The sequence below is a fragment of the Metarhizium brunneum genome, chromosome 1 (assembly GCF_013426205.1).
Source record: "Metarhizium brunneum chromosome 1, complete sequence".
In the NCBI taxonomy this organism is placed as follows: Eukaryota; Fungi; Ascomycota; class Sordariomycetes; order Hypocreales; family Clavicipitaceae; genus Metarhizium; species Metarhizium brunneum.
Genome location: NC_089422.1, coordinates 8397197 through 8423139, shown reverse-complemented (window position 1 = coordinate 8423139; position 25943 = coordinate 8397197). Strand labels below are relative to the sequence as shown.

The 25943-nt window shown below is 50.6% G+C and overlaps 8 protein-coding genes across 8 annotated transcripts; 3 read left to right on the top strand and 5 right to left on the bottom strand.

Annotated features, from left to right (window-relative positions):
• Positions 1-105: 105 nt before the first annotated feature.
• Positions 106-1920, bottom strand: G6M90_00g025680 (uncharacterized protein; the record flags this gene model as incomplete). Its single annotated transcript, XM_014692529.1, has 2 exons — positions 106-1205; positions 1308-1920. The coding sequence occupies 2 exons, from the start codon at positions 1918-1920 to the stop codon at positions 106-108; spliced, it is 1713 nt and encodes a 570-aa protein (XP_014548015.1).
• An 825-nt stretch (positions 1921-2745) lies between these two features.
• G6M90_00g025670 (uncharacterized protein) lies at positions 2746-4643 on the bottom strand (the record flags this gene model as incomplete). Its single annotated transcript, XM_014692530.1, has 2 exons — positions 2746-4122; positions 4182-4643. 2 exons carry the CDS (start codon positions 4641-4643, stop codon positions 2746-2748), a joined length of 1839 nt encoding a protein of 612 aa, XP_014548016.1.
• A 1650-nt stretch (positions 4644-6293) lies between these two features.
• On the top strand, positions 6294-8858 carry G6M90_00g025660 (uncharacterized protein; the record flags this gene model as incomplete). Its single annotated transcript, XM_014692531.2, has 2 exons — positions 6294-7413; positions 7477-8858. The coding sequence occupies 2 exons, from the start codon at positions 6294-6296 to the stop codon at positions 8856-8858; spliced, it is 2502 nt and encodes an 833-aa protein (XP_014548017.2).
• A 602-nt stretch (positions 8859-9460) lies between these two features.
• G6M90_00g025650 (uncharacterized protein) lies at positions 9461-11806 on the bottom strand (the record flags this gene model as incomplete). The annotated part of the gene is made up of 1 exon (XM_014692532.1): positions 9461-11806. One exon carries the CDS (start codon positions 11804-11806, stop codon positions 9461-9463), a length of 2346 nt encoding a protein of 781 aa, XP_014548018.1.
• Positions 11807-12115: 309 nt separating this feature from the next.
• Positions 12116-12947, top strand: VPS28 (Vacuolar protein sorting-associated protein 28; the record flags this gene model as incomplete). Its single annotated transcript, XM_014692533.1, has 3 exons — positions 12116-12199; positions 12256-12492; positions 12552-12947. 3 exons carry the CDS (start codon positions 12116-12118, stop codon positions 12945-12947), a joined length of 717 nt encoding a protein of 238 aa, XP_014548019.1.
• Positions 12948-13075: 128 nt separating this feature from the next.
• Positions 13076-14350, bottom strand: MDM12 (Mitochondrial distribution and morphology protein 12; the record flags this gene model as incomplete). The annotated part of the gene is made up of 1 exon (XM_014692534.1): positions 13076-14350. One exon carries the CDS (start codon positions 14348-14350, stop codon positions 13076-13078), a length of 1275 nt encoding a protein of 424 aa, XP_014548020.1.
• Positions 14351-14854: 504 nt separating this feature from the next.
• Positions 14855-22369, bottom strand: fab1 (1-phosphatidylinositol 3-phosphate 5-kinase fab1; the record flags this gene model as incomplete). The annotated part of the gene is made up of 3 exons (XM_014692535.1): positions 14855-14960; positions 15017-15621; positions 15671-22369. The coding sequence occupies 3 exons, from the start codon at positions 22367-22369 to the stop codon at positions 14855-14857; spliced, it is 7410 nt and encodes a 2469-aa protein (XP_014548021.1).
• A 1506-nt stretch (positions 22370-23875) lies between these two features.
• Positions 23876-25783, top strand: G6M90_00g025610 (uncharacterized protein; the record flags this gene model as incomplete). Its single annotated transcript, XM_014692536.1, has 1 exon — positions 23876-25783. One exon carries the CDS (start codon positions 23876-23878, stop codon positions 25781-25783), a length of 1908 nt encoding a protein of 635 aa, XP_014548022.1.
• Between the last annotated feature and the right edge of the window lie 160 nt (positions 25784-25943).

The following is a 25943-nucleotide window of genomic DNA, read 5'->3' as shown; positions in this document are numbered from 1 at the left end:
AGGCAATCCCAGCTCGCATTGTTATTGTTTCCACAACCTGTTTCCGGCACAGACCTGCTGAGACGTGGACTTTGCACCCAGCGCATGTCCCCAGGCCACAGGTTTTTAGGGAAACGGCTGGAGATCTGGTTGCGTGGAATTCTCAACCGCCTCCGCAAACAGCAGTCTGTTCTTATCTAAATCAAAAACAGTATACACGGCCGACCCCCACGGAAACCCCATGCTGTTCAGGTTACTACCTGGCGCTACTGCGCTAATATCCAGGAAACACTTCCCAGAGGCTCGTTCTTCTGCGTTCAGTACGGAGTTGGAGAGTTTGGTGTGGCTTAGGGGTACGCTGACGACGGTCTTGTCGTTATTGAATCCAAACAGGAGCTTATTATTGTCAGATACCACGGCGCAGTCGACAGAGTCGAGCCCGCCGTCTCTGAACCTCGTACCGAGAGCCTTAGCCATAGCTTCGACCGAGCCGCGCGGGAGTTGGAGGCCGACGCCGCCTGTATCGATGAGGGTAAACGTTTCGGAGGGCTTAAGGCCGAGGTCTATGATGCCGTTATTTTGGTTGCCATTATTTTGGTTGCCGTTATTTTGGTTGCCATTATTTTGGTTGCCGTTATTTTGGTTGCCGTTATTTTGGTTGCCGTTATTTTGGTTGCCATTATTTTGGTTGCCATTATTTTGGTTGCCATTATTTTGGTTGCCATTTTTGTTGTTCTTCTTGTTGTTTCCCCCGTTTTGGTTATTTTTGCCGTTTCCTTTCTTGTTATTTTCTCCGTCTCCGTTGTTCCTATTACCTTTATCCCGTTGGTTATCCCCTTTGCCTCCATTTCCTCCTCTATCTCCTCTGTCTCCTTTGCCTCCTCTGCCTCCGTTGTCACCATTGTCCTCGTTGTTACCTTCCCTCTTACTTAATACATGGTGCCCATGGCTCCCATCTGAAGGCCGAGGAAGAGCCCGGCCGTAATGAGAACGGCGGACTTGCTGGCCTTGCTGACCTTGTTTACCTTTCTTGCCCCCCTTGCCCTGCTGGCCCTGCTGGCCCTGCTTAGGTGGGCGATCGTTCATCTGTAGCCGAATAGAAGTCATGTTGACCACAAAATCAGCAATCTTTCCACCTTCAACCGGATCGATAGGAACTTCCTGCAGTTCTCCTTTGAACTTGCTCTTGTCAATACCTCCAAAGACAACAGAGCCATTCTCGAAGGCTATTCCAAGTCAGCCTAAGCTCATACATGGGCTCCATCACAACCTTTTCCGCCAAGGGTGGTTGGAGAGGGGCAATGAGGAAAAATTGTGTCAAGACTCACGATTCCGGTTCAACACAACACCCATAACATTAGACTCAATGACCCCATTCTCCTTCATCTTAGCCACCAGATTAACATACTTCTTGTCCGTCTGCTCCGCTTCCACCGGTCCGACCCCACAGATTGGAAACTGCGGGAAATCGCCCGGAAGACTTCCATTCACCGCCAACGCAACCTGCGACTCATCGACCTTGGCGCCCCCAACATTGATCGTCGTCTTGATATATGGGCCGTCGAAACCGTCGCCCCCTGAGAAGCTAGCGTTGAAGGTCGAACCATTCACCTGCGTAACGTCTTTGCTCTCGGCAGGCTCAAAGTCCCCCATGACGACAGGGGCTTTTCGACATTGCTGGTTTGCGAGCTCGCACACGGCGCTGCCGGCCTTCGGCACGATGATGTCGGAGGAGCCCGTGTCGAAGATGCATTTAATATTTTGGCGCGAATCGCCGAGGTCAATGTGCATGAGCGGCTGGAACGGCCCCGCCTGGAAAGATTCGAAGTGTTCGATAGCAGCGACAGCTAACTTTGCCGGAGGTGCTTGGGAGAGGACATTTGGAGCGAGGACAATAGGAAGCATCCAGTGCTGCCGCATGTTGAAGCCGTTTGCTGGCATCGTGTGTCCTTTTCTTTGCTCTCCGTGTAAGTGAGGTGAAGAGAGGGGGGGTTGGGTCGTCGTGAGTCTTGCTATTCATTCCCAAATCGAGCATTGAGGGCCTGGATATATTATGTACGAATTGTTGACTACATTCCGCCGCCATGCTCAGTCCGATCTAGAGGCTGAAACAGCACCGGCGCTCGCATAACGCGGCCCAGTCATGCGATACCGCCTACCATACTCTCTATGCCGAGAATAATATTGCATTTGCACTTCGACGCCGAGTCGTGGCAATACGATCAAAATGCATGGCTAATACTTAGATAAGACGTCATTAGTACGCTCTTCTCCGGCAGGGCTGTCTCGGAATAGGCTGAAACGCCACGTGAGTCCCCAACCCGCTCGGGTTCAGGCGACATGAAACCTGCTTGTCATATCGCACGCGTCTTTTTCAGTCCCGAAAACGACCCAAAGTGGAAAGTTGACTTGAGTAAAACGAAGAATATGCTATAGAACAGCGAATGATATCCAGGCACCTTGTTCTAGCCTCACTTTTCGCTTTGCCCCGTACCCACAGAACCTCGGAGAAGTAGATGGCCGTCAGCCTGGATTGTTTGAAGAATGAGTCGCGCACACTATGGAGAGCCACATTCTAGAAGGATTCATGACTGCAAGCCCAAAATTGAGTCAAGATTGATACAAATCCTCAGTCACTTCAGGTGGCAAAAGTCCGACGTAGAAAGGGAGGTTGGTGGGGGAGTAACTTATGGAAAACATCCAAGTTATTCAAACCACCCTATTCTGTGACAATACTAATTAAGTATATTGCTAATACAGAGCCAACTACGATTGAGACAACTCCCAATATGCTCTTATTAAAGCCAGCCCTCCCGCTTGCGTTTCTACTGTTCTACCTCGGCCGCGATCATTTGGATCTCCATGACTGTTTTGCCGGCCAAGAACAATCTGCGAATCAACACTCAACTCGGGTGAAACGCCAATCCTTAGCTTTGGATCAGGCCTTAGCAAAAGGTTTTTGCACAGGCCAGTGGATGTCTTCGAACCAGGGTGCCATGTCATGTTCAGACCCCAGATGACGTCCATTGGAGTTCCCTTATTCCGATAGTCAGTAGCGTTGGGGGTTGTGTGGTCGATGCCATCGGTTTGCCGGGAGGCATCGAAGGCGTCAAAGATGTCGGCTCCCCACCACATACCAAAACGACCCGCCTTGTCTCGAGTTGCCAAAGCTGCATCCATGTTGTACTTTACCCAATGTAAATAGCCGCGGCAGGCGTTGTCGTGAGCAGACTGCACTTTACTAAACTCGGTTTGGTTGACGTTGGCGTCTCCAGGTATATCCACTGGTGAGATGGGGGCACAGAATGCGGTGAGGTGGTGAAAGAAGATGCCCTTGAAAGTTTGGCTGTCCTGTGAACACGTCCCATCTGCGTCGCATTGCTCTTCTAGGATTCCGCCGCGACCAATTCCTCGCCAGGGAGGCAACTTCCCACGTGGTCTCTCGTTGACATTATCTATGGCGGCGTTCTCACCAAGGTCCCAGCCCGTTGCTTGGATGACATTTTGGATCAATGTGTGGCCATCCTCTAGATAAGATGGACTACCGGTGACGGTGAACAATCCTCTTTGTCCCGTCAGAATGACGCCCTGGTTGTAGGTGTACACCATCTCATCTCGCTGGTCACACTCCACATTGTTGGGCTTGCTCATATCCACGTGGTAGCCGTCGACATACAAACCCTGACTATTCGTCATGTTGACATCCTTCAGCCACTTGTAGCCCACAATGGCAGCCGCCAGATACAGAGGGTCGTTGGTCGGGAAGCCCTGACTTGCTGTCCAGGCATCATCGAATTCGTCGTTGGGGAAATACTCATACATGGAGATGGATGCCGAGATCCACAGTTCGTTGGTGACAGCATTCTTGTAGGGGAGCAGCCTGGGATTCCAGACCATGCCCCCGTGACAGAGACTTGTATCCCATCCTCTTGTAGCAAAATCCCAGAACGCTCTAGCCCGCTCAGCAAATGTGCAGTACCAGTTATATCCGTGGAAAGAAATGGTGCCGAGCGCGTCACTGAGTCTACCAGGCACATTCAAGCACGTTTGTTCTGTTCCAGGATAGTGGAGGCTTGAATGGAGGCGAACAAATTTGATTGCTTCAAGCCAGCCAAGGACTACCCATAGCACATCATCATATGCCTGAGTCAAGATGCATTAGTGCTTGGTTGGATATGGGATGGTGAAACGTCCGCTCTCACCTGGTCCAGTATTGCAACGGCATTTTGTCCAAAGAATGAGTGCGTGACCTGAGCAAAGATGGAAGAAATAAGATTTTCCTTTTCCTTCCAGTCGCGGCCCCTCTCAGTCGAATCCAATGACTGGGTCAGAGTTGTCAGCATGCCAGCTATTACAGTTTCAACAACTGCTCCTGTCCAGTCAATCGATGTTGGCCAAGTGCCATTAACAGGTTCAAAGTATACATTTTGTAAAACTGACAACGCCGAGAAGGCGTCCTCGAGGACCCTTGGATCAGTTTCTGGGGTACTAAGGGAATCACCCCGAGATCTGAGAAAGCCCTCAGGAACAGGCTGGCAACCAGGGGTTGGTGCCCGGTTATATACTGAACAGTAATCGACATCTCCCTTAGGAAGACTGTTTGCAGTGGTCAACGTCGAAGCGACCAATACACCGAGACTGGCAATGGATAGCAGCCGCGTCATTTTGCACCAAGGCGATCAAATGCAGCGACAATCGAAGGCCGGCCGGTATGTTCTTGCAGGTAGGCCACGGCTCAGAAGACGAGCAAGCACAGAAACCAACCACGGCGACTTCTCCTACCGAGTCGCCGGAGAGACCTTATTTTATATAGCCTCGAAGGATCGTAAGAGGGGTATCATGGGGTATAAAGGGCTGACAGGATATGCCGCGAGAGGTAGGATCGCACTCGCGCCGCGTGCCGACGAATACGATCATCTAATCATGTAACGACAAAGCATCGCCTTGAGACATTGATCCTTGAAACTCGATTTTGTCCCCACAGCAAATTAGACATTCAGCGCTTTTGCTAAGCCTGAAGGGAGAGTTGCAATTCTTAATTTGTCCCGCATACCGAGCCGCTGTCATGAGAGGAATAAATAGTAGCCCTCAACTTGACATGCGTCGTCGTGATGCGGCCGGTCAGTTGGTACTCTGTAAGCAGGAGTTGACTGACGCGGGTGTGGTCGCGTGTCGGCTTTGAATGGAGGGGATCGAGTCCCAGCAGGGCGTATCATCAACCAGTAGAAGCTGACCATAGAACCTTCACTTGCCAAATACTATACAGTAATTGAAGGATATGCTAGTTACAGCAGAATGTTGGAGGATGTGAGGACGTTTAACTGGTGTTTGGTTACGTCTCGATGGTACTGCAGGGCTTGCGAAACCGTTGTTTGAAGCCGAGTTTCAACAGATTTGGAATTTGTGTCATCCCTTGTCATCGCATCTGGATGCTGTACTAGCCTTCGGATGGACGTAGAGTGGAAATGGGAAAAAGAAATGAGATGCAAACAATACAACCGAAAATAAGCAATTCCGTCACGCGGCTCATGCATTGGCCTTGGCGATACGCGTATTAGTAGTACTACTAGCTTGTGACTGTGCAACTATGTCGGTTCGTGCAGGTTAGCTCACACATGACCAACCGTGCTTGTCATGCCGACGAAGGCCAGCTGAGGCACCGAAGTCTCGATGGCAAAACTCGAGTTGGAAATAAGGGAACATGAGCATTTGAGGTTCACACGACCATCTCAATAGTGGCATGGAGTAGGTTCAACGGCAAGTTGATGGCTGAATCTGCTGAAAGAGTTCCATCTTTCCTTCCTATCTTGGGCACTAGATGCAGCCAACTGGTCCGTTTATCCCCGCCCCACTTGCGAGTTTTCTATACACGACGCCACTGGCTGAGCTGGTTTGTTTACTTTCTCCCAAAACAGGCCGATGCCCACCAACCAGAGCGCGCGACGACAAGATCCCCCACGATTGACCTTGGATCCTTCACTTTGCACACCAACTTCGGTGTACCTCGAGTGTCTCGCTCCATGACAACGCCTCTGCACTTCGCCCAACTTGCAGAGTTTCTCAGTTACTCTTGACATCCGCACTCCTCATGAACAGCATCGGAGGTTAACAGCACGCGCTTCCGCAACTCGCATGCCCCTTCCTGCCTTTTGCGAAGCCCTTCTCCCACGCCATTGAATACGCGCCTGTCGCATACACGCGCTGCCTTACGACCTGCAACTTGGAAACCCCAAACACCATTCACTCTTCGCATCTATTCAATACCACTCGTCGACTCCTAAGCTCTGGCATCGCGTACAACGCGTACTGGAGCCATGGAGACCGACGCTATACATCGGTATCGCTCACGCATTCTTAGAGAAATGAATGCCAACCGCGCCAATCCCTTCAATTCTCCTCCGTCTTCCACGGGCTCTCATGGCACTGTAACCATGTCGTCACTCTTTTCCGACCCGGACGGCGAGTCTACGCGGCGACTCAACGAGGACATTGCTCGTGTTACCGCCCCGAGAAAACTTCCCGTCAATTGGGAGGCTGCCCACCGCAAGTGGCCAGAATACTTTTCCAAGCCCGATACGAACAAGGCACCTATCTTTGATGATGCCAACGATGTACGACCCTGGAAACCACAGTCCAAGGAGAACAAGCCGCCTGTCTCCAACGTCAAGTTCGCCGTTGATGACTCAACTCAGGACATCTGGCCTTCTACGACCAAGACACGTGCCGAAATGCAGCCCCGCGTCGACAACGAATCCGACATCTCTTCCATCCTGGACAAATCACCCGCCAGACCTGTTTCCAATTACGGCGCCACGAAATCCCAGAAAAACCCTAGCCCATTGTCCAAGCCGCACACCCGAGCGCCTTCAGAGCCCGTCGGAAATGAGCAGCGACGTTCCTCCATCACAGATGCCTTTAACCGTCTCCAGCGAGCCTCTCTCAGCCCTAGAAATGCGGATCAGGACTCCCCAAACGTGTCCTCGGCCAAATCTAGCTTGACCGCCGTGCCACCATCACCAGCTTCCATCGCAAGCCCGAGCCATAACGCGTCTAACGTACGTTCATTCTTTATGCCAGATGTCTCTCACCTTGGAGACTTCGTGACTGGTACCCTCAAGTTTAGCGGCTCCATGAAAAACGGAGTCCCAATTTTCGTGAAACATGGCAAGGTCCATGATCGACAGGAACGGCCTTCTGCCGCTGCCCATGCACAAGTCGATGGCATTGAAGTCCCCAAAGATGAAGAGAAAATATTTGTTTCTATGGATATGATCCGCGATGAGATTGTTTCTTTGCAAGCCGCCCATGATAAGGTTCAGGAATATGCAGAGGGCCTACAGCTTCAGGTTGAAAGACTGGAAGCTCAGCTCAGGCACGGCAGATTCAGCGGAAGCGGCTATGACCAAAGCGACAAGATTATGGCACAAAAGAAGAGTAAGATTAACAATTGGTCTTTAAGCTTTCAGATTTTAAAAGTATTAACACGGTCTTGTATAGAACTTGAGTTAGAGGTTGCGACTTTGCAAGCCCGCTTGGATAGTGCTACACGAAAAATCAGCACGAATGAAATTGCAAATGATGCTGTCGCTCATGAACGTGATAGGGCTATTAGCCGACTGCAGGACGCGTGTGAAGATATTAGCAAGCTTACTCGTAAGCTCAGCGTTCGAGAAAGGGAGCTTTCCACTTCGCGGGAACAACTGGAAACGTCGGATCACATTCGACGGGATAATGACACTCTTCGCCGAGATCTTTTATCACTAAAGCATAACCGCGATGCGATGGAGCTCGACAATGCATCTCTCCGCACCGATAACGAAAATTTGCGAAAGGAGCAGAAGCGTCTGCGAGAAGAAATCGATTCACTTCGCGCCAAGAAGAGCAATCGTAATGATTCTATACTGGCTGAGAATCGGTCTCTTCACACCAACAACCATAGACTGGCGGAAGAAAATGACGACCTTCGCGAGAATCTCGATGCAGCCCAGCATGAGCTGGATGTGGCTCGCGAAGAGATTGACACTCTCCGTATGGCGGTAGAGACAATCACACAAGAAAAGTCAGCTCTGCAGGGAGACAACGACAGTCTGGTCCGACACAATGAAAAGTATTTCAACGAAAATAAGATTCTTCGACGAGAGAATTCGGGCTTCGAGCGTAGTGTTCATGACCTTCACGAACAGAATCTCAAGATGAAGGAGGAGGTTGACTTCCTGAAACAGCAGCTTGACCACTGCAGGCCATCACACAAGAACGAGATTTCTGGTCGTTTGGATGAAGAAACGGAGGAAAATATGACATCAGCGTACTTTCTTCCTGATATTACTGTTAAGACGAATGAGTCTCATCCTTCAGAGCCCACAGCGACTAAGGACATGCCCACCCTGCCTGAAGTGACCACTCAGGGCTACACCAGTGAACTAGAAACGCGGGACATTTCACAGCGTACAAGCAACAACCGACAGCCTGTCAAGACGAGTGAGTCTCATCCTGCAGAGCCCACAGCGACTAAGGACGCGCCCACGCTACCTGAAGTGATCACTCAAGGCTACACCAATGAACAAGAAACGCGGGATACTTCCCGACGTACAAGCAGCAACCGACAGCGATCTAAAAGTAGGCCCCGCGCATCATCTAAAGTTGTGGAATTCTCGATCCCAGAGAAGTCGGTCATCCGAAACAAAAACAGTGGTAATACAGCGAACCGGGGCAGCAAGCGGCGACATGCCAGGGCACCTTCGACGACTGAGTTGGATCTTACCAACGAAGACGTTGACATCACGGGTGACTTGCAATCTGAGGACTTTACGAATCAAGACGCGGCTATCTCACTCCGTGTCAGGGTGTGTCTTAAAGGATTAATGAATCGCACTAAATGAAACCTTTCAGACTTAGTCAATAATCTCTCTATCATCATGTTAATACACGCGATACTCAGCGTTTCCATGAGGGAGATTAATGTCCAGCCACCGCCGCGGGATGTGACTGCTCAAAGCAACATATTACGACGCGCATTACAAGGTATGGAGGTCAGCCTCAGCCTCAGTTGACATGGGAAGGCATTCAAGAGACTACTTGAAAACAGACGGCACACATGCATGATTTAGGGAATGGCATAGGATAACTCTGCACTGTTATGAGCAAAGCATTGCTAGAATGGACTCATGGAACCTCACAGGGAAAATGGAGTTGGATTTGCGGACCGTTATCAAGGATTAGTGTTATTGGCGTTGGCATTGTGTATTTTCATGGCGCCAGTCTTTTCCAATTCCCGTTGGACAATCGGTATATATATTTGTTTTCCCCACGGAGTTTTGGGTAAAAGCCAAGAATGAGTTTTGTTTTGAAGATGCGGTGTGTATCCTAGCTTGTTAGGTCAAGAATGCGAACAATGATGGCCCTTGCTTATGATTGTGTGTCACGGAACGTGAAGCAAAGGAAATTAGGTATCCGTTCTAGAATGTATACTACATGATGCTCTTTACTCGCTGTCTTCATCGTCGTCTTCCAGCTCAACCGCGTCATTGTCGTCTTCCTCGTCGGTCTCGTCTTCACCATCAACCTCCATTTCATCGTCGCTCTCATCCTCAACGACGCCTTTCTCGTCCTCTCTCCTCTTTCTGTCCTCCTCCTTCCTCGCCTCCTCCAACATCCTGTTCTTCTCCTCGCGTGCCTTTCTCTGGTTCACGACATATGCCCCCAGCGGCGTCTTGGCCACATCCAAATCCTTCAAAAACGCATCCACCTGCGCGCGGTCCTTGGGCGCAAAGTCTACTTTGGCGCGGCGCTCCTCAATGAACTTTGCATTCGCCTCCAGCTTCTGTACGAGAGTGACTAGTTGGGAAACAAGCTTTGCGTTCTTATTGCCCTGGTTCCTTGAGCGGGCCTGCTTCAGCCACCGCTTCAGCTGGATAATGACGGGGAGCGCTAGTTCCGGGAAGGCAATGGACTTGGACCACAGGAGGAAGAATTCGCTGAGCAGCTCAGCAATCTGTTCGCCCACGTTGTCTTGGTAGATGCGGGTGCGGAGATACGACTTGGGTGCTTTGTAGGCGACGGCAAAGTCGAAGGCTTTGAGGGTGGTTGCCTTGGGCGCCTTTTTCATCTCAGCCGAGGAGAGGACCTCGAGGATCGGGGAGGCGAGCGGGATGTAGGTCCCTGTTGCGCGGGAGGTGCGCAGCAGCGAGCGAATAAGGTGGAAGCGGAGCGGGAAGTAGATGGCCGTGGGGATGAGACGCATGGCGCCGAGCGTGACCTGGACGAGGGGGTAGATGAGGAGCTTGAGCTGGTTTTCCTTGCCGGCCTCGGCTTCCTTGAGCGGCGAGCAGTGCTCGGCCAGGACGCAAGACCAGAAGTCGAGCGAGTGCGTAAACTGCCAGTTGTACACCATGCGGAAGGAGTCATTCTTGTTGTTGACGATGCTGTTGCGGAGGTGGATGGCGAGTTGGCGGATGAATGTGAAGGCCGTGGTGTATCCAACCGCTGGGTCGATGCCCCAGAGCTCGGCGGCCGAGTTCTTCATCAAATTGATGCCCTCGATGGTGTTGTGATTGGTGACGCGGCTGCCTTGGACAAGCCCCTGGTATGTTGCTTTGAGGACCATTTCACGAATGCCCTTGTCACCGATTACGACGAGCCTGCGGAGGACCAGGAAAGCTGTGATTCGGGTGGTTTCTGAACTGGCCGGCTGGGCCCAGAAGTTGACAACAGCTTTGGATAGGGCCTTGACAAGTTTTTTGAATGAGAGGAGGTACGGAAGAATGGGTGTCAAGGATGAGAGGGTCAGCTTGAGAGTCTTGTCATCGGACAGTGTACCGAGGAGGTACATGATGGAAGAGGTGTAGGACTTGAGCAGAATTGACAATGTTTTGAACTTCTTGGTCTCGATCTGCGCGTATGCTCTCCCAGAGGCAGACTCCTTGATGGGCAGGTGGTGGTTCATGACCACAGGAATCTGTTTCAATGCCAGGACCAAAATGTCATTGTAGACTTCGGGGCTGTTGATCACCCATCGCTGCTGCGTTTCGCCCTCATCATTCTCGTCTTCATTCAAGTGAGCGGCGCATCGGAATGCAAGGACCACTTGTCTAGCTGCTCTCAGTGAGTTCTTTTCCTCCATGGCTTTTCGCCAGCTAGCAACAGTGGATTTAGTCAGCTCATTGCTCTGGGAAGGCTCTTCGTCTTTTCGGTCCTGTTCTGCAGCGGCCTTGGCCTTCTTTTGCTTCTTCTTGGGTTGCTCGTCCTCGTGTTCATCCTCGCCGGCGCTGAGTTCATCAACCTCTGCTAAGTCCGCGTCGTCGTCAAAATCCAATGCTTCCGGATCGTTATCTTTCAAGAATTTGTAAAACTCAGGATCCTTCTCGGCTAGCTTATCCATGGTCTCTTTGCTCATACCGCCATCTTCGTCATCCTCGCTGCCGTCCTCGCTTTCACTAGCCGCTGGCGGTCCACTGATATCTACACCGGAGCCGCTTCCATCGCTCATTTCTTCGTCATCCTTGGGCTCGCTTCTCTTGCGCTTGCCAAGTTTGCCAGCTTTGTTCTCCTTGCTGTCAATAATCTCGTCGAATCCGCCCTGGAAAAAGTCGTCGACGCTCATCTCGCCGCTCTGCTTTCCCTTGCCGCCATTCGACCTCTTGTCCGGAGTGGATCCATCGTCAGTGCCTTTGAAAAACTCGGCGTCCTTTGCTCGTCGGGTTTGTTTTTTATCTTTGACCTGCTGTCGTTGCTTGATCTTGGCAACAGCCTTTCTCTTGTCCAAAACGCCCTTAAGGTGGTTCTTTTCGAATTTCTTGGTCGCCTTGAGGTTCTTTTTTACGGGACCCATGGTTGGCAGTATCTCACCACGACGAGTGGTGATAAATTGGCCCGCAGGTGTACGTTAATGGAGTGATGAATGAGCCGGGTTTTTTGAGGCCAACCCGTCTGGTCAATGCCAACACCTCCCAAAAATTTTCGGGATTTGGCTTATCGATAGTACCAGCCCCGCCGCCAGGAGCAGGCGGTGGGACCCATTCTGCCAACAATCTGCCGGCCATCGTCATCCCTCACCAAGCGCCGACAACTTGGCCGCGGACTTCTCGAACCCGTTGCGCGTCGTCAAGGTGAGCTCAATGTGCCACCTTAACCCGCCACCATGATTCCTCGACAAGGCTATGCGCCGACGCCGCATAGCTATGTTCCTAATAGCAGCTTCTCAGCCACAATTAACCTAGATGAGGTATCTCAGCTCTAGAACGTCTGGCCGTCCGACTGTTGACCTAACACCCCACCCAGGAAGTCAAGCTGACAGGCTCTCGAGCTGAGCGTGATCTCCAAGACTCCCTCGCGGAGCTGTTCAGCATCATCGTGACGCTTGACGAGCTCGAAAAGGCTTTTCTGAAGGATGCGATTCCCGAAGCAGAATACACCGAGATTTGCGAGCGATCGTTGCGCCAGTACAAGGCGCTTTTGGCAGACGAGACCATCGCCGCCGAGTTCCAGGGCCTAGAAGAATTCAAAGCCAAGTGGGATGTAGGCTTCACCACATTTCGAGAAATGGTGTCATATTATTCAATACTGACGATCCTCAGCTCCAGGCACCTCGTGCCACCGAACGTCTCCGTGTAGGCATGCCTTCGACCACCGTAACGGCATCGTCCTCTGCCCCCAGCCAGCAAGCCTCCTCAGCTGCCAACAATACCAGCGGTGTACTCATCCTCGAAGCCACTCAAGAATTCATCACGTTTCTCGACGCTGTCAAGCTGGGCATGCTGTCTAAAGACCAGCTACATCCCCTATTATCCGATGTGATTCAGTCTGTAAACCGCGTCACAGACCAGGACTTTGACAATAGAGGCAAAATTGTGCAGTGGTTAATTACGCTTAATCAGATGAAGGCCTCGGATGAGTTGAGCGAGCAGCAAGCCAGGGAGCTGGAATTGGACATTCAGCAGGCATATCAGGGATTCAGAAGAACACTGACATGAAGCCCTAAGGCGCAACGTTGATGACATGCAAATATCGGATGCTGGGACATGTTCCATATTTTAGATTCATTGCATGTATTCACATGACGTACTGAACCACCGTAACGCCTGGCTTCAACCCATGGTGCTTATACTAAGAACGTCCAGAAACTAGGATATACAAACTCTTCCTCAAATATGCGCCTCACCTGCTCCAACACAAATCTCTCCACCTTGCCGACGTTCTTGAGGCTCTGTTTCCCGCCTTCTCTCTCACCAATCTCACTCTCAACTTTGATCTCCTGCAGCAAGCCCCCGAACCTGGTGTTCTTCCTCGCGCCTTGCTCCCCTCTACTGCTTTCACCACCCTCGCCCCCGTCCACCGACCCAACAGCGGCCAGGGCATCCTCGGGACTCAAGAAGCAAAAATGCACGCGCTTCCTAATCTTTGCCGACACACCCACCCCATCAAATGACAGCCCCGTAATGTTCAGCTTCAGCGGGATGCCAACAAAGCTCGGCATAGGATAATCCAGTAATATCTCTGCCGTGAGATTCAGTCGAATATCCCCTGCGTAGCATATCCGAAACACAGCCTGAACATCCTCCACCCTCGGCTCTCTCCTATGCGCCGCCAAACCGTCATCAACAGCACTCGCGTCTAGTGCCGCGTGCCGTCCATCATCGCCTTCGTCAACAGCAGAATCAACGAGATGTGTGTCTCGGGTGGGAGGCCGAGACATGCTCACTGCAGTGGGGGCGAGCGTTGAAACGCTGGACTTCTCGCGTAGCGGCGGCGATGTGCCTTCCAGGTTGACGGAGAAGTTGTCAACGGATATGCTGCTCTGCGAGGGGTTTCTGTGATGGCTTGCAGCGTGGGCGAAGTCGGAGGAGTCGAGGGCGCCGGGGGCCATCCATGAGTTTCCGAGGTGGGCGCCTGCGACGGCTGCCAGGGGTGTATGCGTGCCCGTGCCCAGATGGCCTTGGAGGTAGTTCAGACCCGGACCGCCTAATATACCCGGGGTAGACGTTCCCAGAAACGGACTTCCCAAATCGTGTCCCGCAAAGTCGCTCCTCAACGCGGTCCTGATGCCGCTGGGGCGCTTCCTGTTCCCGGCGAGAGCATGCCTGGCCCGCTCGGCAGCAAGATGCGCCGCTGCCTCCTCGTCGCTTCCAAAATCATCATCACTTTCGTCCTCTCCTAGCTCTTGCTCGTAGAAGTCAGGAAGCGGGTCCGTAATGTCCTTTAGTTCCAGCTCCGGTGGTATGGTGCCAAAGTCGAATCCATGGACGGTGACAGACCTAATAAACCGAGGGAGTGGGACTGTTTGGAACTTGTCGTGGATGAAGGACCTGATGCGTTCGGCGAGGGCGTCGCCATCTGGGCCACTGGTTAGTGTTTCCCAGTTCAGGTCAATGGACATGGCGGCATGAGTGGTGGAGGGGAGAATAAGCAAAGGCAGATGCGATGTCGGTAGTTCGTGCTCGAAATGAGATGAATTGATGAGCGGTTGTTGATCTGTCCAACCAGCGTTCAGGCCCACACCTTAAGTGGCAGAGCCCACATTAGCTTCGAACAGGCTTCTGTGTTAAACTACAGAGTATCTGGCACCTACATAATCCCTGCCATTCGAAGCACATATATATAGTTTGCGAGGTGCAAAAATAGCTTAGTGCACATCCACGACTTTTTTTTACAGCAATAGAAACGAGCATTGGAAAAGTACAACGCTTTATTTCGTGATAGCTATAGTCAATAACTTGACATGGCACCGCGTGCATATCTCATGCGTGTGGTAATCTAGTAAACAGCACCCGCTGAACAAACCCCAAAGAAAAACGCATGTTCATATGCATGATGCTTGTGATGTTCCCTATCCATTAACTCCAAAGACTTTGTCAAATCATGTCAACTTGTTGTCACTTCGTTAATTCGCCCCTGCTTCGGGTTCTTCAAATCTCGCCTGCGCATAGTTTGTTGATAACTGTGGGTTGTTGAACAAGTGCCAGCAGTTGGGCGCCTGGAGGATATATCTGCAATAGAGGTATGAGTGACGAAAACCTGCCAAGGGGTACTCTGAGCCACTTACCTAGCCATAGCCTCTCGAAATCGGGACTTGTACTCCTTAGGACTGGTAACGGTTGGCCTGTTTCGGCCGCCACCTGCAAACCCACGGTCCTTGATCCAACTTTCTAGCTTCTTGTCCCAGGTATATGTCCTGATGCAATCGATAATGCCTACGACCAACTCTTTCCTCTCCTCGTCAACCGCAATCATTAAGGAATAGTCCATGACGTTTTGCCTAGCCAAAAACAGCGTGTCATTCCAAACTGATGCTCTAAGTACTTTCTTGGAATGTTCTCGCGCAAATAATGGCGATTCGTAAATGTATTCCACCATATTTTCATCCAGAAGCACTTCGTTCTGCTCGCCAGTTGATTGAATCTTGCGATTCCGCATGGATCCTTTCAGATCGAAAATTCGCGTGGGTGACCGATCATAAAACAGATTTTCTGTTATCAAGAGATCAAGCTTAACATCGGTCCCTGTCGTTGGGTTCTTGATGATAACTTGGAAGAACCCGAGCATCTTGGCAATTACAGATGGAAGCTCGTGAAACAGAGCCTCTGCCATAATGTTAAAATAACTAGGAGCAAAACGCAAGAACGCGGACGTTTCGATTGGGGACAGGCTCTATTGACGCGTTAGGACAGATCACAATTTATTTCCAAATCCGTCTTACCTTCAAGACAAGTCTATCGTCCAGAGTCTTCAAAAACACGGACTTAGTCTTGCCACCTCTTGAGTCCCATTTAAGGCAACGCGAGAGAGACTCAATAATTCTCTCGGCCACACCACATTTTCGCCTCAGAGCGTCAAATTGTTCCGCATAAAAGATTTTACACGTCATAATTGCGGCGCCTTCTTTAAACTGATACTTGAGATGAGTGCCAGTCACTCGATGCAAACTCTTCTCCAAGTCCGCTTCATACATAATCCCGTCACCTATTTCAGATATGGGTGAAGATTTTGGCTCTCCATCGCTGATTCCGTCGACTTCGAGCTCGGTGACGTCTTGGTTATCGCGCATGATTCCTGCAAGTTTGGCTTGATAGTCATCACTGTTCAATGCAAGAGCAATGACAGAACTTGGCTCGTCCTCCCGTACAATAATGTCAGAATCCACAAAAATATGGTCAGTTGAGTTGATCGGGTACTCCAGGGGCGGCCATCCACTAGCCGATGTCTCGGCCCAAAAATTCGCCAAATACCTCATAAGGCTCGTTTTCTGGTGCTTGGGAAGTTCATCGGGGATGTCAGTACTAGGCTCAAGAGCCTCTGCCAACTCTTGAAGATCAGGGAGAAATTCATCAGCGATAGAGGAATCAATGTCACTGGTCATGGCCTCGTCATCCGAAGTCGCCTGGCTTGTTTCTCCGTCCGGCGCATGATCGGTTTCCGACTTGCCTGTTTGGTCATCGACTTTGGTGGTGTTTGGCTCTACCTGTGTGGGCAGTTCGCCTGCAGGCTCCGACTTTGGGACACTAGCCTCTGGTTTTACTAGGACACTGGTCTGATTCTGGTCACCATCCCGACTCGGTATCTGCTCATTCGTCGAGAGTGGCTCCTCAAATGCTTCAGAAACATCACCATAAACCTGTACGATTGCCTTTGTCGACGTTCTCGGGAGTCTGGCACGGGGTTGTCGAAGACTCGCGGCTCTTTCTTTGCGATCACGGATGCGTTCCTTTTCAAACTCTCGGCTTAGCTGTTCAAAGTGTCTAGCCAGTGTTGAAACTTTGGACTCCTTCTTCTTGTGGGAGAGGCGTGGAATGCCAGATGTTGCAGTTTTACTGCGATTCTTCAGGGCAGTCAATCCCAGGCGATCTGAAAGTTTTTTGTCCACCTTGATAGATCCTTCTGGTGGTGTTTCCGTGGCTGAATCAGCCGTCGTGCTAGACTTGCTGTCCTTTGGCCCATTGGCTTTGGCGGCAGCAGGTTGCGGTCTCGGCAGTGTTCGAACAGGGTGAGATGTTGTACGGACTATAGGTGGTGAGCTGTTGGGGCCAGACTTGCGGCTAGATCCCCGTTCTGGTACAGCCTTTGATGCAACCATGTTGCCCTCACCCCCTTGCATAGCTTGTTCGCGTCGCATCTGATCAATTCTCTCCGATAGCGACTGACTAGAAATGGCGCTGTCTGTTGGATGTCGCCCAGCACCTGTGGGCGTAGCTGGGGGCCGTGAAGTCACCGGTGTCTGTGCAATAGGAATTCGGGAAGCTATCTCAGTAGAAGCTGGGCTTTGAGAACTTGGAGCAGGTGTAGCGATTGCTTCAGGAGATGCAGCTAGATCTAGTCCTTCTACTCGTTCAATAGCTCCTTCAGCGGGAATATAAACCTTTTCGTCTTCAGATTCATGTTTTGCATCCAGTGCTTTGGATGACGCGACACTAGTTTCCATTGTAGTATCGGTGTACTCGGTTGGCTGTGTACTCTTTTCCGCGGCCTCAGTGGATGTTTGAGATGGCCGGTCGTCAACGTCTCCGACCGAACCAGTTCCATCGTTCGAGGCAAGAGATTCTTTAGATTCATTGTCAGTGAAGATTTTCTTCAGTTGCATCATCGTAATCTGGCGCATATCCTTGTCGCCAAGGAAATCAGCTTCAAACTTGGAAAACGCTTGATCCCATTCTCCAGCTTTCTCTAGCATCTCGCGAATAATTTTGTTGAAAGGAACAACTTCGTAGTACTTAGATTCGACGTACGTACGTTGCATCTGTCGGATTATGGCAGGCTGTTCCTCTTGGGTTTTCTTCATGAGTCTTTCCACCTCAGCCTTGCACGATTCTGCTTTTTCCGGCAAAAGGCTTTCGGTGCGAATGCTCTTCAGTCTAGCTCGAACTGAAGACATGAACTTGCTCCATCGTTCTTCCATTTTGTTATAAATCTCATTCTTCAGCTTCAAGTCATTTGCAACTTTCCAAGTTATCCTTGCTCGCGGAACAACTATCTCAAGGAGATCGATGGGGTCCCAATGAATTCGCACCCGAGAATCCCGGAGACTAAAGTAGCGAACATGGTCGCGGTGTTGGTCGTGAGGACAGTCTTCGATGCTTTTAAGCTTTAACCCGCGGCCCCAGTACAGAAGCTCCAGATATTTCCCGAACGAGTATTTAAATGTTGCATCTGACATGACTGTTTCTTCAGAGTCTTTCTTACAGAGCTTACAATATGTCCACATTGTAATGCCGTTACCAAGCTCTGGGCGCCGAGAAGAAGGATTTGGAACGTGTTCCACAAAAACAGTGATACGATATTCATCGTGAACGTAGGTTCTATGATGATCAACTAGTTTCTTTTCACAGCCGTTGGAGTTGCAAATGTCGTTCTTGCTGTATGCCACATCCTCGATATACTGGCCAAGTGTGCAATCAGCATCCATGCCAGTATCAACATGTTGTTCATCGTAGAAGTTGATAGCCAGCAATCCTGGCTCTATACATGGGATCTTCGTGTCGGTGCAGATGACCGAGTACAGAACCACGATGTTTTGGTGGGAGTATGGGTCGAACAAGTCAAGATTGCCTTGTATATAATAGGCCTCCCAATGGCGCGTTTGGGTTTGATAGTTGAAGAGGGCTTTGTCATATTCCGCATCATGGACTGCATGCAAGACTTCCATAACTTGACGAGGTGCCTTCTGCCCAATCTTCTCTACCATTTCAGGCTTTATCAACTGGAACCTGTGACGACCTGCTTTTTCCGGATCCTCCTCGACGGCATCTTGATCACGAAGTTGCCGGAGGTAAAGAAGTCTTCGTTCTTGCTCACGAGCCTTCATCAGAAGATAAGGCTGTTTGAACTTTACATATGGTGACGCGGACAGAATCTTGGTTTCGTATTTTGCTACCATGTCGCTGTAAAAAGTCGGCATCGGAATATCGTCAGGTACTTGGCTCTCGGGAGAGGCGTGTGTATGATAGGCATGCAGAGATACCATTTTGGCTGGTTCGGGGGCTGGCCCACCGGCCTGTCCAACAAGCTCAGCATCTTCAGGGATTGTGCTCACGCTGTCCACTGTGTTCTGTGATGGCGGCTCAGACTCGCTGGACGGCTGATTAACGACAACAGTGGGCCCTTGTTTGCAGCATTCTCCAGCTGAGCTGATAGAGCGGAAGCTCTCGTTCAGGCCTTGAAGTGAGTTTGATAGCGAGGTTTCGCTGTCCTCTGGGGGTTCGACCGACTCGTCTCGAAGAAGACTTGATTCTAGCTTCAGGTTGTACACAACATAGACCATAAACTCCATGATATGCTTTACCTGTCTGAGTAACGCACCAGACGCGCCTCGCAAGGCTATTGTGCATCCTAAATCAGGACGGCACCCCGAGAGGAAAATATACGACTTCTTTCTACCAGGATAATCATTGTTAAATGTTCGCACTTCGAATGCAGAACATCTTCCAACCCGAACTGGGAGTGCCAGCATGTCCAACGATTCGATAATTTCAGCCTCAGCACATCGAGCCACGGCTTCTATGACCGTGTCTTTCACATTATACGCTACGGATATATTAGCCTCCGAGAGATATTGCAAAGCAACTCCTGATACGCCTTTTTGTGCAAGCAAAACATGTGGACGAAGGTTGGTGATTCGTTGCACGACAACTCGTAGAAACTCCTTCTCCTGTTCGATTACTGGTTGCAGGCTCATAAAGTGCTGTTGGTGACGCTGGTACTCGATAGGGAAAGTCACAAGTACGATGCGAGGATTCGTAATCCTCCGTGGCATCCTCTTCAATGCGAGGTTCTTTGTGAACACTACCCCTGAGATATACGATGTGTCGCCCGGTCGTCCGCCAGGAATCTTCTTTAACTTGACATAATGTCTCAGATCCATGTCTTCTCCTTTCGCGACATCGGGGGTGACATCGTCTGTGAGCTGAAGTAGAATAGGTACGAGAGATTTCTGCCATACACCTGGATTCGGAATTTGAGCATCATCGAGAAGCTGATAAAGCAATCTGTCAACATGCTTCAAACTGGACCGGTTGAGTTCTTGTTTAGAAATCCTCTTTCTGCGCAAAGAATCACTCCGGGTTAGCTGCGTTCCAGATTGGCTGGGGTGCTCCAGCCCAAAGAGCGCCTCTGAAGACGCAGATGGTCCCTTGTACATGGCGGACTTTGGGCGTGGAGAGCCGTGATGATGAGCGCTTCCACTAATACTGAGATTCCGGCGCCGAGTTGACCTCCTGTGATTCAATAGACTGATTGGGCCATTGGTTTCATCTAAAACACCTCTGCTGACATAGCTCATGCCGCTGATGCTCTTTTCGCCAGGCCGATGACGGTATTTCCGAGTTTGGTTCAAGTAGGACGGGAATGCAGATCTATCGTGTTCATAGCTTGTTGATTGGACATCTGATGCTGCCATGGTCGCAAAAATGCCCATCTGTTCATCCCCACTAGAGTCTTCCGACATGTAATCCGCCAAATCTGGATCGATAATGTTATCATCATGAAAAGCGGGAAACTTTGGTTTCTTCGAGCTTTCCTCATCGATTCCTTTTCGGAACGGGGCTTGCTGTTCTGGGGCTGGCTTGAATCTCCCAAGAAAGCCATGTTTGGAATGATGGCGCTTGTGACCGGCAGATGACTGTGGACGTCCAGACGTCGTTAACGATTTCAGAGAGCGGGATGAACCGGGTCGACTTAGTTGAGGAGCTCCTATTTCCAATACGGCAGAGGCCCTGTTGGCAGATTCTCTCACGCGCCGGGTAGCCGGAATCGCCATCATTGGTGTCGTCAGGGGCCGCGAATCCTCCAATCCTTCAGAGCCAACAGCTACGCTTGATGACATGGGCCTGGGTTTGCTTTCCGTAGTTTCAGAAGATTCCTTGGGGTTATTTGGTCCAAATATTTTGGGTAAAAAGGACCGCTCGTCCCCTGAGTCATCAGAGCCGCTGCCATCGAATCGACGGCTAATAACCTCGAGACAATTCTTGCATACTCGCAAAGACCCCTGAACGCCGAACTTCTCACCGGAAACCACAGTGGTGCACTTGGAATCGAAAATACAACCACAAGTACGGCAGTGGTGTTTTCTCCGAAACGCAGTAAACGGCGTTTGGCAAAGAAAGCACTCTTTCACAGTATCGTCCTTCATCCAGAACTCCTTGCTCAATACTTGTCTCCGCATTTTGTCAAGTTGAGCATTCATCTGGTCAGAAGCACGTTCCTGGCCGCTCGTGGTACCCGGGATCCGTCCAAAATCGGGATGTAAATGCTGTGATTGAATCTCCTGGCCGAAGGAATCATGGTAGACTGAGTCATGTGCTGATGTGTTGATGGCACTGGCCGCAGCAGTACCTCTGTCGAGCGAAGAGTCCCTGGAACCTGGGTATCTAGGAGAACGAGACCGACTTATCCTATCGATGACTGCGGGTGTCCGTCTCATGTCATCGGGATGCAGCATAGAAGACGTGACGGAAGGATTTCGAGCATGGTGGCGGCTGTTGGTAGTTGAGGTTGTCGATGGCGCACCTGCAATAGGACTAAACGGGGCATCGAGGCTGCCATCAGCGCTAGATTCATCATCGCGTCCAGCTCGAGGCGGCAGCCTCCCGTCCTTGGAATCATAAAGACTCGTAGATTCTGCTTGAAGCTCGGCTATGGTAAGGCTTCTCCTGCTAGAACCCTGCCCTCCACTGTCCTCAGTACGGATGGTACTACGACTCGCATCTCGCTTCAGCGGGGCCGGCGGTGCAATTGTAGGGTCAGCAACGACGGAACTCGTAGCATTGGTCGGTAAGCTTTGCCTACTAGTCGAGCTGGATCGTGGTCCGGTCATGAGGTTGATGCTGTTCGACTTGGTCGACTGTATTTGCGGGCGAGTCTCCACATTCCCAGACCCGGTAGTTGGAGAAGACACATCAGTTAAAGCTATGGTTGATATCGAGTTTGTCGTGATGGTAGCATTTGTGTCAACTCGCGTGAGGGACGACACAGAGGGCCGAGAGCTATGGCCAGGCGCTATAGACGATCTTTTGGAAGCAACCTCCGACGTCTGTCCCGAGCCATCTTTAATCTCCTTTGCCTCCTTTGGGATGGTTTTGGTCGGGCTGCCACCACCTACCGCCTCTCGGAATCGATTATACAAGCCACTGAGACCGTTCTGCACCAACTCCCCGGCTCCTGGCCTGTTCTCCAAAGCCGGAATTCCTTCTGGAGGAGGGGCAAAGTCATTAAAGGTAGTCAAGGATTCGCATCGACTAGCCGATGTGTGAATCTGGTCGAGAGCCTGCGCCAGCTGTTCTTTATCTATCGTGGAGGATATCGAGTTGGTTGAGCCACGCCGCTTTCGAAAGCTCACGGGAGAGCTAAGTCCTATAGAAGCTGCCGGCGAGGCTGGGCGCGTCGCCTTGGAGGTAGTGCTGCTTGCCATGCCAGCAATCTTGCAAGGGCCGATGTCGACTTCGGATCAGGTTCGCAAAGGCTCTGCGCATGTTATGCGACTTGACAAGCCCATGATGTGTTCAAATACAAGAGGATCAGGCAAAGGGCGAAAATAGCAGCAGTGTTCTATTGGTGTTTGTGGCGGCAGGCGTATTGGGATTTATCTCTTTAGCTGCCCAGTGGCTTATGGAGACTCGCTTACCTAAGAAAATTGTATGCCAGAGGAGTCTCCATAAGCCACTGGGCAGCTAAAGAGATAGCTCGCAGTCCCATTGAGTGTGCGAAGGTGCAGGCTATGTAGTGGACCCACTTCTTTACGATACATTGTAAGTACTACCATTATTACTAGGGTTAATTCTAGTATTAATTTTTAATTGTTTTGCTCTGTAGTTAAATAAAATTACATGTATAATGCAAGTATTACATTAAATTAAATTAATATAAAAAAATTAAAAAAAAGGCTAGCTAATTACCAGGACCTACTAGTAACACAATTAATAGCTATACCTTGCTAATTTAACTAGCAGTAACACATAATATAAAAAATAGTATATATATTATAATATATCAAATCTACTAGCTTAAAAGGTGATTCATGATTTTACGCGCCGGCGAAAGCCTGGAATAAACTCTACACGTCAGAGACGCAATGACGGTGACTCGCGACTATACAAGTATTATATAAGCGTAAAATCTAAAATAGTATTGGGCTATACTAGGCTAAAAATAGTAAAAAACTAGAAAAGTAAACTGTTTACGTATTGTGACGCGTCAGATATACCACCGCAATTGGTGCCGCGCCGCGGCTGCTAGCCAAGGCTATCTCGCGATAGCCTCAGCTACTATTATCTAGTATAATAATATATTTGTGTGTTTTATAAGATATTTAGTACTTATACTATTGTATTATTTACTAGGAAAAATAAGTATCTTTGAATAATTAGCTTCTTACTGGCCCACACCCTGATCCGCTACAAAAGCTGCAGTGCGCATTAGTGGTCTTTGGGCCCAATCAACCAGACCAGACTCCAGATGGTCGCCCAAAAACACCTGGGCGCTGCCAGTCCCCGCTAAATTCCAGGCCCTCCATGCGCCACCGGCTCTCGACTGCTAAAAAGTGGATCCCACGAAGCTCTGCAGCTCCAGGTAAGTACTGCGCGGAGCGATGTGTACCGAGTACACAATCAGGCCGTCACGTCCCATCGTTGAATCCTGCGCGTCTTGCCGTCACCACCACCACAACCCAAGCTAACACGAGATCTCCGATCCTACAGTCTCACGGAGCATTCAGATCTGTTGAACAGCGCAAAGGCCCCCCCCAATAAAGTAGACAATACCCGTGGAACCTTTCGAAACACTACAGGATTTACTGCAGGTCATGTATCTGTACAGTCTCGTCACCTCAGATGTGATGAAATTCGACCGTGCTATCGGCGCCACCCACTCATGCAGTTATTCACATGCCTAGACCTCTATTCGTATTCGCCTCGTCGCCATGTCCGTCACATCGTCGCCTCAACAGGACATCCAAGCGCTGTTGAGGCGGCGTAGTCTCACGGTTGTACCCCAGGACCAGCAAAACATTCTGGACAAAGACGGCGCATGGGCCGTGGAGGGTAATCAGCGTCAGGGTCAACCTCATGTGCCCAACCATGTGCTGGAGACTATTACGGAAGCTTTTTTGCGAAGAAAGGAGCGCAAGAGCAAGCTGGTGAATATAAATGAACTACCCGAGTCGTTTCAACTAAGCAGTGACGGGGGAAACGATGAGAGTGCCAAGAAGCACGGAACCGTCAATGCAGATGACCTCCCTAATGCTATCCAATGTCACAGTGTGGACAGAATAGTTGAGAGCGTCGAGGATCAGGTGAACAAGGAACAGCAAGATGCCGGCGATGATGAACAAAGCGATGGCCAGTCCTCAACCTCCTCGGAAGCCCATAGCCGTTTAACATGGTCGACTTCCCCAGATCGAGGTGCTCGAGAACGCCCCCTAACAACACCGAGTCAATCACAAGCTGTCCAGGAAACCCCAATACCCAATCCGAGGCCAGGACTTCTCAATACGCTTCCCCAGCCAGAACCCCATCGTCTGGCCGTGAGAACCGCGAAAGAAGATGAGGAAGAGGAAGACGAAATGGACATGCGACTCCCACAAGCTCACGAGCAACCTGACGTCAGGATTAACCTAGAATCCACCCGGCGGCAAGTAAAATCCACGCCCGCCATGAATATAGCCTCACAAGTCGTGGAAACCGAAACTCCGCCCTGTGCTCAACCAAACCAAGACGTCATCCCCTACACCGTGGATTCAAACCGGGTCTCTGCTCGCATTGACCCCGGAACACCACAAAAGCGGCGTAAGAGATTTAAGATGTACGATATAAACACCACTCCAGTCAAGCCCGTCAACGCATCAACATCATTCACCCGTCTCCCCAACACATTACGCATAAAAGAAGTAGAAAGCTCGCTATCTACCTCATCCAGCTCCCTCATCCCAGCTACATGTTTAACAGCATCAACCCAAAACTCAACCACCGCCGCCCCTCCCCTTGCTTCACCCATCCCTCTCCCAAACCCCAATGACCACGAACCTCGCTCCCTTGCGCCTACAACAACATGTATACCTACAGAATCTCAAGCGCACTCCGTCAATCCGCGAATCTCTCCCGTCACCGCTTCAAACCCCTATATCCTCTTCACAACCACGTACCCGTCCTACCCTTCGCAGAACGGCACCCTCAAAAATTTCGTCAATGCCTGCATCTGCCTCGAATTCCTCGCATCAGGGCGTGCCCTCCGCGAATTCCTCTACGACGATTTCATTCGCGCCTATTCTGCAGAATACCGGAAATACGTGACCGGTGCGCGGGCAGGACAGGAGCCCTTGCCCGCAGTTGAATGGTTCAACATGCTACAAGGGCAGCCAGAGTACAGCAAGATGGTGATTACGAAGCAAAATTTACAACATGTGCTGGACATGTTTCCGGATGAGGTTGCCAGGACAAGGCGATATCTTTCCCACAAGACCAGGGAACCTGGGAACGAGAAGGCGGTGGAAGGGCGGGGAAAGCCACTGAGTAGAGACCACGTTGTGAATGCCGATGTCCCGACACCAGACATATCGCCCCCTCGACCTGCCAAGAGGCAACGTCGTTCACCACCGTCGCCGGAATTAGGGTCCGATGCGCATGAACCGCGGGATGCAGCACCCCCGTCACCCGTGAGGTCGAAAGCACCGAAGGCATCCCAGTATTTTGAGAGATTAGCATCAGCTACTAAAAGTGACGCGCGGAAGCAGAGATCCGCTGAAGAACGGAAGGCCCTGCTACGAGAACACATCAGAAGGAAGAAGGCCAGTGGTGTGCTGAGTTCACGGAGTCGGCATGGTTCGACGTAGTGCCGGCTGCGCGACATGTATCTTTTCGAGAGTTCGAATTGATGCTGGAATGTATGAATATGACAGTTGCTGTCTTACAAGGAAATAGCTATTATACCCCGGTATTCTCATAGTCATTACTGAAAGATGCATGCGGCAGACGTGTGTCTATTGTGCGTGG